Source organism: Camelus ferus, chromosome 4, assembly GCF_009834535.1.
Source record: "Camelus ferus isolate YT-003-E chromosome 4, BCGSAC_Cfer_1.0, whole genome shotgun sequence".
In the NCBI taxonomy this organism is placed as follows: domain Eukaryota; kingdom Metazoa; phylum Chordata; class Mammalia; order Artiodactyla; family Camelidae; genus Camelus; species Camelus ferus.
In genome coordinates, this window is record NC_045699.1 from 67,104,146 (window position 1) to 67,117,052 (window position 12,907).

General features: G+C 47.9%; 1 protein-coding gene across 4 annotated transcripts in view; it reads left to right on the forward strand.

Moving 5' to 3' along the window:
- The window catches only part of MVB12B (multivesicular body subunit 12B), a 263,550-nt gene that overhangs the window by 138,069 nt on the left and 112,574 nt on the right, over positions 1-12,907 (forward strand). For all 4 annotated transcript variants that reach the window (XM_032478454.1, XM_032478455.1, XM_032478456.1 and 1 more), the window contains one exon: positions 10,255-10,362. In XM_032478454.1, the coding sequence (XP_032334345.1) occupies positions 10,255-10,362 (108 nt within the window). The remainder of the gene's footprint in view (positions 1-10,254; positions 10,363-12,907) is intronic.

Genomic DNA, 12,907 nt, shown 5'->3' on the forward strand with positions numbered 1-12,907 from the left:
ACAGGCCTCCTTGTTTGGGTTGCCAGATTTAGCAAATAACAATACAGGATACCTAGTTAAATCTGAAATTTTGGAAATACGTTTTTGAATTTGAAAAAAAAAAAAAACCGATTCATTGTTTACCTGAAATTCAAATGTAAGTGGGTGTCCGATGTTTCCTCTGACAACAGACCTCCTTGTGCACATTTGCAAGTATTCGAAGGCCCCTGTTTTTAAGGTCTCTATTACCTGGTTTTTTAAATTTAAAAAATTGTGCTACAGAACATTTCACATATTTCCAGAAGTACAGAGAATAACGTTAACAAACATCCACGTAACCACCATGCAGCTTTCCCAAGTCTTAATGTTTCACCAAGTTTATGTGAATTTTTTCAAAATAAAAGAAACAAAACATTATTGGTACCTGTGCACCCTCCAGGCCCACGCCTCTGTCCTCACCCACAGTGACCGCTACGTTCGGAGTTTATCACCCCTAGGTGTTCTTTTCTGCTTTCAAGCTTTACATGGGTGCCGTCATACGGAATACGTATCACACTGTACATATTTTCATCCCGCTGTTTTGCCTGGCGTTGTTTTGAGATTTCCCCCTGTGGATGTGTATAGCTCTAGTGCATGTGTTTTCAAGGCTGTATAGAGTCCTGTTGCATGACTACACTGTGACATGACATCCTTCTGTTGATGAGGATTTGGGTTATTGCCAGTAATTTACTGCTATAAATGGTATTGCAAACAGCATCCTCATATCTCTACGCTGAGAATTCCTTCTCCAGGGAACAATCCAGGAGTGGAGTTGCTGGGTCGTCTTCCCCTTAGTGAAGATGGTGAATATGTTCTCCAAAGTGGCTGTGCCAGTTTCTGCCCCACACACATTAGTCCGATAGTTTCAGTTTAATCAGTGATGTACCATGAATGGTATAAAATTGTCATTTTTAATTTGTGTTTTCCCAGAGCAGTTGAGCATTTTCTCATACGACTTCCACGTGTTATATACCCTTTTTCTTTTCGATGATTTTTTTTCCTCGTTGATTTGTAAGAGTTCTTTATTTATGTTTGGATATTAATCCATTGTCAGTTATGCATTGCTTACAGTCCAAGGCTTATCTTTTCACTGTTTTGAATGCCCTTTGTAGTATCAACGTTGTTAATTTTAGGATAGTAAAATTCATCATCTTCTTTTTTATAGATTTTTCTTGTACACACGTGTCTATTTCTTTAATAATTCCCTCTATTAAAATCATAAAGCAAGTTTCTTTCTTTGAAAACTTCTAAAGTTTTGCTTTTCATATTTAATCTTTCATCCACCAGGAATTTGTTTTCACGTGAGGTAGAGCTCTTGTTTAATTTTCTGTTCCTCAGTGATGTCAGGTGTCTGCGTGCTGGTGATTGAGTTATTCTCCCCTCGGCCCCTGCTGATCCATCAGCAGCTCCATACAGGTTGAGAGTCCGTGGCTGAGAGGAACCCACTCTACACATGGGTGCCCACCAGCCACGACGGACCCTCTAGGCCACTGGTGCTGCTCTTCATGGGGTCTGTGGATGTCCAGGGCTGTGTCCTGGCCTGGCCACCTGGCTGTGGCTGAGGCAGGAACATTTGTGGCCCAGGTCCTCTTTCCTGACTCATGGGAGTGGGAAGGAAATTCCCCTTAGATGCAGCCAAGTGCCCTGCCCGTGTTTCCTCCCCATTTCCTGTCTCATGGGCCTTATAGCCCCTGGGAACTGGCTTCCCTGTGTGTCTCCCTTTCCCCATCAGCAGATGCAGAAGCAGGGCTCCTGACTTCCAGGGGTGTCCCAGAGGCCTTTGCTTCCTTATGCCCTGCGCAGTCTTGGGAGTCGGTCCTCTCTGTGCCTGTGGTACCCACGGCAGCTGCGTGGGAGGCAGGACAGGGAGAGGCCACTCTGTGTAGCCCTGATGTGCCAGCCTCACTCTGTGCATTGTTCCCCGTGTACACTTTTTACTTGTTCGTTCAGCCATCTCGCAGACATCTGATTCTGTCTTGTCGACAGGGCCTCAGGCAAGGTACCCTGAAAAATACGCATGGAATAAAATAGGATCCTTACTTTAAGACACAGTGGTAATAATAAAGAGCTAACATTTTCTGAGTATCTACCACTTGCCAGGTCTTATGCTAAGAGTTTTAAAAAATACAGCTTTATTGAAATATAATTCACCTACAAAAAATTCACCCTTTAAAAGTGTATAATTCAGTGGCTTTTCCTATATTCACAGAGTTGTGTAATCTTCACCACTGTCTAGTTTCAGAATATTTTCATCACCCTAAAAAGAAGCCTTCTGCCCATTAGCAGTCACTTCCCATCCCTACCGCCTCCAGCCCTTGGCAGCCACCAATCTACTTTTTGTTTCTATGGATTTACCTTTTCTGGACATTTCACATAAATGTACACGATCTGGTCCTTTGTGACTGTCTTTCGCTTAACATGATGTTGTCAAGGTCCATCCATGTTGTAGCAGGTGCAGTACTTCATTCCCTTTTTGTGGCTGAATAATATTCCTTTGTATACAGGACACATCACATTTTGTTTATCTTTTCATCTGTTGATGGGCACTTGTGTTGTTTCCACCTTTTGACTCCAGAAATCCAAGTTATTTCCTCTGCTTTATGTATTTCTCGATATGAAAGAGGGTTTGATGCAAGAACCTATCAGAAAGGAAGATCCTGGAAGAAGAGAGTGTGCCTCTGGCTGGGCCGACACGGAGGCCCTGAGGGGATAGGGTCCTATCAGCCGGGCCCTGAGTACTGAGTGGGAACTGCAGGAGCAAGGCCAGGGAGGCAGGAAGTCGCGAGGCACATTTGGGAAGATGAGCTCGAAGAGGGAGGGCTAATCCTGCGCTCAGGACATGAGCAGAGAGAAGAGTCCAGACACCGAGGAGACCGAGGGAGGTGCAGCCGGCTTGGAGACAGACACACACGCTCATTTCTTTGCTAAAAAAGCCATTGGATATTCCAGCTGAAGGTCTGTGGCAGACTTGAGTCTCCATTCAGAATTCAAAACAATAAAAAGATAACAAATCAAATCAGAACCTCAAACCGAGAATCCCTGGGCTCGTCACCAGATAAGTCAAAAGGCTCTTCGCACTGTATAGTTTTTGCAGAGCACTCGGGGCACACGTCCTGTGAGGACCCAGGAGGACAGTGCCTTGGGCTCCACATTGTGCCCAGATTGCTCTGCTTAGGGGTGAAGCGGCTGCACGGTCGGCTACTGCTAGCCTGGGCCAAGTGTGTGTGTTTCAGCAGTGGATGATCTAACACACCCGGAGCCCTTTGAACGTTATTCTTGTTCATAGTGTCCGCCAGGTATTTCCTTTGGAATGTCTGCAGAATTTCCTGGCCCCTTTGATTGCTTTCTGTCTGCCAAACACATCTTTGAATTGTGGGTGGGCGCTCTTAAAACACCAGCGTGTGAACGGGTTGACGAAGCTGGTGGGTAGCCATCTTTCAAGAGCTCCTCTTTGGGGAAGGAGTCTTTGATTCTGACTCTGAAGAACCTCTGACAGTTTGGAGGATTTACTGCACACCCCTTCGCGTGGTGGCTTCCTTAGGTAGCTGATTTACAAAGTGTTTCTCAAGTTTAAATCCAGCAAATCTTTGTTTCTCATCCCACCAAATGAAGTCTTTTAAACTGTTGTTTTTCTTATTATAAAAGCTGTATAGAGTAAAAAGGTACAAACTTCCAGTTATAAAATAAATAAGTCATGAGATGTAATGAACAGCATGGTGACCATAGTTAATAACACTGGATTGTATATTTGTAACTATGTATGGTCGATGTTAACCCGACTTGTGGTGATCATTTCACAACGTATAGATATTGAATCATTATGTTGTACAACTGAAACTAATATAATGTATGTCAGTTATACCTCCATAAAAAATACATTTAAAAAGTTGAAAAACACCCATAATCTCAACTGTGCAGGACCAAATAGTGGTCAGTGCTTGGCTTTATATTTGTCTAAGATCCTTTTCTATATAGATAACTTTTAAGAAGCAAAGCGTGAGCTTGTGTCATATAAACCGTCTTGTAACTTACTCTTTCGCTTGAGCTTCCTGTGTCAATAGTGTCCTCACGGTTGTTTAAAACGGCTGCTGGGCCTCCTGTTGTGAGGACGCTCTCCAGCCATGAGAAACGTGTTCCCCCCCCCAACTTTGCCTTCATCACACGCACAAGGCCCTCCTCACCCCACCAGGCTCCAGTCACAGAGCCCGCCTCTCTGTCCCTGCTGCCCGTCAGCCTTGTGTCCACCTCCCGTCTGCACAGAAGCTGTCCCCCCGGCCCGCACGGCTCTTCCTCCAGACAGGCTTCTCCCTGTCACAGGTGTCACCTCAGAGGGAGCCTCCCTGGTCCCCCCCCCCCCACCGAAACAGCCCCTCCCCTCAGTCACTGTCCTCGCCACTTTCTTTTATTTTACATATGACCCTTATTACTCCCTAAAATTATCTCATATGTTTGTTTATTTGTTTACCTGTTTATTGTGTATCTTCCCGCATCTAGAATGTTACCCCCACGGGCTCAGGGACCCAGTCTGTCGTGTCCGGTCCTGTCCTCTGCAGCTCATCAGGTTCTGGCAGCCAGGTGCTCAGCATGAAGGAACCAGGATGAGTCATTCTGGTGCACAAAGCTGGTGATTCTCTTAGACTCCCTGCCCAGAAGTGGAATTCCTTGGTCACAGGGCATATATATCTTCGAGGCTTTTGCACTAAGCTAATCTGGTTTAAGGCTTTTTACTCGCTCAGCAGCGGCTGGCACGCCTGTTTCCTCTCATATGGGTCCTCTCATTTGCTTTTTGGTAAGAAGATGGTTTTCCCGCTTACTAAATCATGCACCTAATTTTATACACACACACACACATACACACTCATGCTTCATCCTTTGTAAGAACTGAATCCGTGTTCCATTGTATAGGCATCTCATGATTTATTCAGCCAAGATCCTCTTGTTCCTCAGTTTCCTCTTCTATAAAATCAGATAGTAACTGACTATTGCGCGCAGTAACTCATAGGGTTGTGTTAAATGAGTTACTTGCACTAACGACTGAAGGAGAACGGAATTCCTAGGGCAGGTCCTGGCACACAGAGTGCACACAGTAAATGTCACGTGGTGGTATGATCCTTGCGGAGTAGAGGATGCAGTGGAGGAGCCTGGAGAGCAGGGTCGTCTGTGATGATGGTGCAGCATCGAATAAAGTCCACGCGTCCCTCCCCCCGAGGACCCGAGCAATGAACCCAAATAGCCCTCAAATGAACCCAAACTGCTTTCTCTTTCTGAGGTCTGCTCACTTGGACTTTTGGTTTCTGAGTGCCTACTTCCTCACAGTACCTTTCCCTCCCCTCCTCCCCTGGGGTAGGTGACCTCCGGTACTCCCGTGTCTTCAGTCAACGCAGTTAGAACACTGGGCCTTTCCTGAATGTATAGGACCTGTTAAAACCGTCAGGGCTGTTAACTTAGGTCTAAGTCCCACAAACGAAGACAGTCATTCAGCATTAAACTTCGTTTATTTCCTTCTCTACTTCTGTCATCGATGCAAATTTTCTCTTCTGATGTATTTTTAAAGTTTTTTTTCTTTAGCTGTAAATATTTTTGTTTGTTTCTAAGCTCTTTATGTTGTCTTAAATTCTTCCCTTTCAAACGTATTTCACAATATTCCCTTCTTGTCTGGTGGTTGCAATGTATTTGCTTGTCTCTCTGCAGGTATCAATTATGGGTTTGGTTGTTCACTCCTTAGCTCTCATTGTTTCCTCATATTATCTGTGTGATCTTCAAGTTCCCTTTTTTCTGCTAACTTGGGCCCTGTCCTTCACGTCTGAGGCTTCCTCCCAGTGCCTGGTGATCCTTCGTTGTCAGCTTGCATTTAGGAGCGAGGCACTAGCTCCCGGGTGTGGAGCCGTGGTGGGGTGGGGCCTGATGACTGGCGGCCACGGAGCAGCTGATGCGGAGGGAGCTGGCTGTGTCACGGGAGACCCCAAGTCTGTGTGCCCGCCTCTTCTCTGGCACCTTAGTTCCTCCGGAGACGAATCCTTCAATATCCAGCGTTCAGGGGATGCACCTGGCTGCCGAGGTGCCAGGAGCAGGGAGGATGGTGAGCCTGGAGGGGGCAGGGGAGGGGGCCCAGCATTTGGTCACGTTCAGTGTGCGTGGTTAACCCCCTGCTTTCACTCTGGAATCTTACTTCCTCCTTCACCTCCTTACCCACCAGGCTGATGTCTGGAGTCCTGAGCCTTACTGCTTCCGTTTCTGCAGAAAATACTTCAAAAATGAGGGTGGAGATCTGGGAGTCTACTGCTTCCTTTACAGCCTCCCTGTGTCAGCCCTAAACTCGCACCCACCCACCTCCAGGCCCTCCACCCTCATCCTCAGTGGTATCTGGTGGCTCCAGGCATTTGGATGTCAACCTCTCTGCTCTTCCACTTCCCGCGTGCTCACGCATTGTTGGCATCCCCCTTGTGCTGTGCTCCTCTCTTGCTCTGAATTTTAGGGGCTTCATACTTTCTCCACTTGATTGTCATTTAGAAGGATACTGGCAGAGAAGAGAGAGGAACCATGCATCCGATCTGTCACTGCCCACTGACTCCTCCTCAGAGGCAGCTCCTGGACCCGGGAAGATGCTGAAAAGAGAGGGAGGAGTGTGTGTGTGTGTATGTGTGTGCGGGACAGTGTAGGTGAGTATGAGTGTGTGTATGCGTTGAGTGTGTGTGTGTGAAGTCCTGTGACAGACTCTCTGGAGGCACTGCAGTCAGCAGCAGCATTGGACGTACTCTAGTCATTTTGGGAACAAAGCAGGGAGGGTACAAATAAGAAAACCGAAAGAGTAAGTGGCCTCATTGTTGAAATGGGGATGTGGCCTCAGAGTGGTGATTTCAAAGGGATTACACTCAGCTCAAGGGATTAAATCCTGGAAAATTCATTTTTTGAAATTCTTATTAGCTTCCTCCAGGAGCTAGCAGGTATTTTTCACACTTTGCTCCAGATCGAATGGCTGTTTCATTCACTCCTTCCTTCACCAAGTCTGGGTTGAGCCCAGACGTGTCAGACATGGCGCTCAGTGCCCCGTCCTCATCCTTGTGAAGCTTGTAGTCCAGGACCAAGGAAGTGGGGGACAGGCAGAGTCAGTGACACACGTATGCAGTTTGCAGTTTGCATTTGAAGAGCAGCTCTAGTCCCAGAGGTGGGGGAGGAATCCCTGAGGACCCGAGGCTGGAGCTGAGCCCCAGTGTGACAATTCAGGGCTTTTTGAATCCTGACATAGCGTGACATCACTTGAAATATTTGGTTTGCTGTCAGACCAGATGTCCTCATGTTTAGTTTGGACACTTGGCCCTGGCTTTGGGGGTGTCCTGGGTGAGCACTGAGGCGGAGCGCAGTGCCCTCAGGGAAGGAGGCCTGCTTAAGCCTGGGGGTGTCGGATTCAGGTCTGCTTTACCTAGAACGCTTCTTCCTCCACCCCTGGCCTTCCTCCCCCGGCCTTGCCCACCCCGGGACTCAGGGCTGAGCTCCCAAGGTCAGAGTTTAGACGTGCAGGGGCGCCCAGGCAGCGCAGGCATCACCTCCTGTAGGTCCTTAGCTCATCTCACTTGGGATGGGAAGAATTTAGGTTAGTAAACAAACACCTTTATGTGCCCGGATTGGAAAGAAGCCTCCGGGTACATCTCATTGCTCTGGGGGAGGCAAGGCTGTGAAGGCCCAGCCTTGTTAGACCAGAGCCCCTTCCCAGTGCCCCTGCTGAGCCAGGACCCGGCCTTCTCTCCTCGCCCTAGTGGTGGAGCCATGGCCCCTGTGTGGACCCAGCCTGCGGGGCCCAGGCTGCAGGCACCCGTGCGTTCTGCCAGACCACACACACACATGTACACACGCACACACACAGACACACATGCTGTCTCGCTCTCTCATCCTCACCTCCCTCTTCACCCCCACCCCTTGGCTGGGGTTGGAGGACAGTACACATTTTCACTCCCTTGCAAATGAATTGTGGCCACAGGGCAAAGCTGGGTCTTCGGTCATCCAAGTTTACTGCTTCTCAGAAGTGGGTCTGGTCGTCGGACTGTAAGTGCCAAGACAGAGAAGGGGCCTCTGAGGAGGGGGCGGGCCCACGGCATGCTTCTTCCCTTTTCATTCCTGCTCCAGCCTCCTTATCGGCTCACTCAGAAAAAGGAAAATTCTAGCAGTGGGGTGAGAGGAGATAATTATCATTTTCAAACCCTGGAAACAATAGCCTTGATTTTGGGTGCACACCACCCGTCGGTGGAATTTGCAATATCCAGGAAAGCCCTTCTGAGCCCCCTGCCTTTTCCGTGGAGGGTTGGACACAGCTCTCTTCCTTCTAAGTCTCAGCCTATGGTTTCACAGCCTTTGTTCTGCAGACTCTCTATTTTTTAAAATTTATCAAAAATAATGCATTTGTTGTAGAGAAACCACACAGGTTCCCTTATTTCCTTGTTCCTATAGCATCTTTTATTTTCACATTTTAATGGTCCTGAAATTGGGATGCATCTTAAAATAGATTTGTACATTTTGATGTGATACTATTTCTTTTTTTCCTAAAGGGTGTTCTTAAAATCCATCGGTGAGTCTCAAGTGACTCCATCCTAGAATTGAGGAAATATAATAAAAGTACAGTTTGGGAAACAAAAAGCTTTCAAAACATGGAACCCACAGGAGAAAACAAAGCAAAAGGGATGCTCAGTGCTGGAGAGCGGGGGGCACTGCTTTACATCTCACGTTTTCCAAGGAACTTTGTGTATGTCCATTATGGGGAAAGTGCTGACGAGGCCTGATCTCGTTCCATCATGTTAATTCTGTGGGGGTGACATACTTGGAGCGAACAGTCCCTAAGATTATCCCCATTCCACTCCTCCTTCAGATTTCAGGTCAAACATGTTTGCACGTTTAGCATGAGGGCCGTTCTTTTTCCTTTGTTGCATTTGCTAACTCAACAATTGTTCGGGGGTTTGAAAAAAGGCACTTTTCTTTTGCCAGTTGGCCTTTGGGCTTTTCTGAGGCCCCTCAGGGACTGTGGCCGTGGGGGCTCCTGGAACGTCCTGTCCTGGTGGAGCTGCCTCGGCTCCCCTGCCCTGGACATGTGACAGTCCGAGGCCGTGGGCCTGCTGTTTATGTGTACGCGGGGTGGGGCTGCATCGGGCAGGTTTTGTGTAAAGAACAGAGGCGCTTTCAGCAGGTTATCAGAGTGGCCTGGAGCTTGTCCCATCAAGGACCACTTCCCAAAGTCTCAGCCTCAAGGACGACTGACCTGGGAGTCATCAGAGAGCCTGCTGTCAGAGTTCATCCCAAAAGGGGGCGCTGCTCCCAGTCTACCAGGATGGCCCCGTCGGGTCCAGGCAGGGCATGGCAGGTTGACTCATACCCTGCTGTGATGCTGTGATGCTGTGGCGGTAGGCTGCTGAGGGAGGAAGCCTGACAGGCCGTTACTGAGCGATCCAGAGAGAAACGGGAAAAACACTGTCCCATCCAGCCTGCCCTCCTCTCCTCCCCTCCAGGCTCCTCGTGAACTCTCCCCCATGAATACCCCAGCCCCACGGGCCAGTACCCAGGGCTGGCTTCATCCTTGAACAGTTCTCAGAGGAAAATTTCTATAGCTGTATATGAGAAAATGGCTTCTTAGTGAGACTATAAACTAGGAGTTGAGTCCTTTTTTATTTCCTGTCGTGACAGTTTCTGACCTTGAATACCACTCACCGAGCTTGCACCAGGAAGGTATAGTGAGGAGCGAACTTCCCTGACATCCCGCCCCCCAGGGCCCAGCAGTGTCCCGCTGATGGGAGCACCCAGGCTGGCCCCAGGGAACCTGGAGCAGGAGGCCCTGCCAGGCTCACCGCAGGCGGTGCCCCTGTCAGGTGGCATTTCACACCCCACTGGAAATTTTTCTGCACCCTGTACCGTCCCCTGAGTAAGTGGTAATGAGCAACTTAATGTGCTGACTTATCCAATCCCTTCTTGGTCCATTACAACAAAAGTTGCTCTTTTCTCATTAGAACTATTTTTGTCAGGGTGTCTTTAATCAATGGCTTCCCCAGGGACGATATTTTTAGAAGTTGTATTTTTCACACTCTCCCTTTGCCCCTCTTGGAAAATCTCTTCCCAGGGCCTCATGAAAGGGACTAATGAGATGCCATGAGAGTTCGGGCCGGTGTTAATTGGCACAGGTACGAAGAAGCTGCTCTCACACACCCTCAGCGGCATCCTGCCTTACCTGCGGTCCTTTTCTCCGTCTCTTTGGTGCAGGTTGCACAGACAGCAGATGGTGTGGATGCTGACCTCTGGAAAGACGGCTTATTTAAATCCAAGGTTACCAGATACCTGTGTTTCACGAGATCATTTTCCAAAGAAAATGTAAGTCTAGTAGTGGTTTTCCGTTTGCTGAGTGAGCACAAGTCATTTACATTCATGTTTGAAATCTCCTCGTTGTTTGGTTTTGGTCTACTTTCATCACCATGTTAATTTATCTGTGGTTTTAGTGAATGGGGTCGGATCAGCAGCTTGTGCTGTGTTTCATTTATTAACAGTATTATTAACCACATGCCCAAGTATACAGTGAATTCCATTAAAAGGTGTTCTCCAAAGGAAGCCAGGATATTTCTTTCACAGCTCTCCTCTGCCTGCCTTTCCTCCAAGTAACAAATCACAGGGTAGGAGGGATGTGCGTGTCTTTCAGAGAAGCTGGACTTAAAGCTGACCAACAGATGGGAGCATAGCTAGAAGGGTGCCTCGTGGTCACCCCTTCCCTCACACGTGACCTGGTTGACTCTCTCCCTGAGTTTCTCTGTAACACATGACATTTCATTGTTTCTGCAGGTAGGTATCTACCACACGTGCAGGTTTCTTTTACTATGCTGTTTTTCATACTTGGGCCCATTAATTAGGAAATTTTAAAGCTCTCTGCTAAGGCTTTTCCAATTAAGTGTTCTAATGGGTGGCTTAGAAAAAAGAGAAGTGGCAAAAAAAAAAAAAAAAGAGAAGTGGCTTCGTGAGCGTCCCCTCTGTGTGAGGACTGTCCTAGGTACTCTGCAGATACACGCGTCCATCCTCAGATAGTCTCTTGAAGTCCTAGCTCCTTTCCTGAGATCAGGAAGTTTTCTGGCTTGTCCCAGCTCACCTGTCTTCCCTAATCCCAAATAGGGAGCAGTCAGATTTTCATTTTTAAGGGTGACACTTTATTTTTGACCTAAATGCAAAAACAAAAAATTCAGTGAGAAATATTTATTTTATAAATTTTATTGTAACAGTAATATATGTTCATGATTTATAAAGAAAAAACAAAAACAAGTTCAGACTTCCCCATCCAGAAGCACGAAGGGGAAAGGTAACAGTCTTTCTCTCCATCATAAGCCCCACAGCCCAAGGGTCCTGTCACAGGTCCCCATGTGTCCCTGCAGTGTTTTCTGGCTGAGGACAGTTGCACGGTTCCGTGGCCTGCACTCTCTTCCTCCAGCCATTCTGTTGTTTGTTGGTAAGTTTGTTAGGAAAGTGGTTTTTTAACATCTTCAGGATTAGGGGAGAAGTCATTGCTTTATTTATATACATTTTTTCACCAATAACGAGAGTAATAAACACTTGCAGTAAAGCACGGAGCGTCTGGCTGAGTAGGGCAAAGAGCTGGCAGCCAAGCCTGCAATGCGCCTGAGCAGGTTCCTCAGGTCACGGTGCAGCTGAGGTCTGACAGCCGGGTTGCCTTTCCAGACGTCTGGCTCCTGACATTAGGGTAGTGCCCCCACCTCCCCACCTTTCCTCTTGTGCCCAGGGCCACACGCGGTGCACTCTCTGCCCCTTTGTCCCTGGAGTTCACCTAAACCCTTTTTGAAAACTGTCTATATTCTTAGCTTTTGTCACCTCTGTTCTGCCCGCTGGCTTCCCCTTTCTGCAGGAGGTCAACATGTTCACTGCCGCTCAGGGCTGCTAGGCTGAACTCCTAAGGATTGAGCAACTTGTATTCACACCCCCGCTCTGCCCAGTGGTTTCATGTGCTCACTCCTGCTCCCGCTCAGCCTCGCCTCTCCCGCTGAGAGGAGGCTCTGGCCTCGGAGGCCCACCACGGCCTCTTTAGCTGTTTTTGTTTTGTGTTTTTGTGGCATTTCCCCGAAGGCTGTGTTGGTATCTAGGCCAGAAGAGCCTCTGATCCCTGTGACTGGGGACAGTGACAAGTCTAAAAATGACAGAGAGACGTCACCAGGCTTGTTAATTTTGGGTATCATGGGTAAGTGGGTGACGGAAAATACATTGATTTAGTCAACATTGGAACATTCAGGGGTGTCCATTGAGTGCCTGCTTGGCGTGTCTCACTCCGTGAGGGCGGGGTGATAAGGGATGTGAGACGAGGACAAGGGCGGTGGGTGAGACAAGCCTCACCTCTTTTTTGAGGCAGCACCGGAAGTAGGTGCACTTCATCTTCAGGAAAAGAATGAATGGGTGCTATGATGAGATCCAGGGGGACGCAATTCAGAGAGGGGTCAGTGGCCCACTTGCCGGCCCAGGAGCAGAGGAGGAAAGAGGCATATTTTCATCTGTTTCAGCCAGTCTGTCCGGCCCTGCTGTCAGAGCCAAGACTTTGCATGGCATAATTTTTCACAACTGGAACGGAGGGATGTGGGATCTCAAGACTGGACAGATTCTTTAATTAGGCGACGTGAGACTCCCAGTGTAGGAGTTTGGGGAGACCCCTTTGGAACCTAAATTCCTTTCCCCCAATAATGCTATTAATACAGAAACCTGGCTTTGGAGTGACATTGCTTCCTGGGGAAGGATCGAGATTAATTGCACTTTTCATGCCCTGTACTTTCTGCATTACCTGTAATAATAATGTACATAGATTAGGTAGGGAGGATATTAAACAGAAGGATTTATGAACATTTGAATATTAAGTTGGTTATCTGTGGCTACC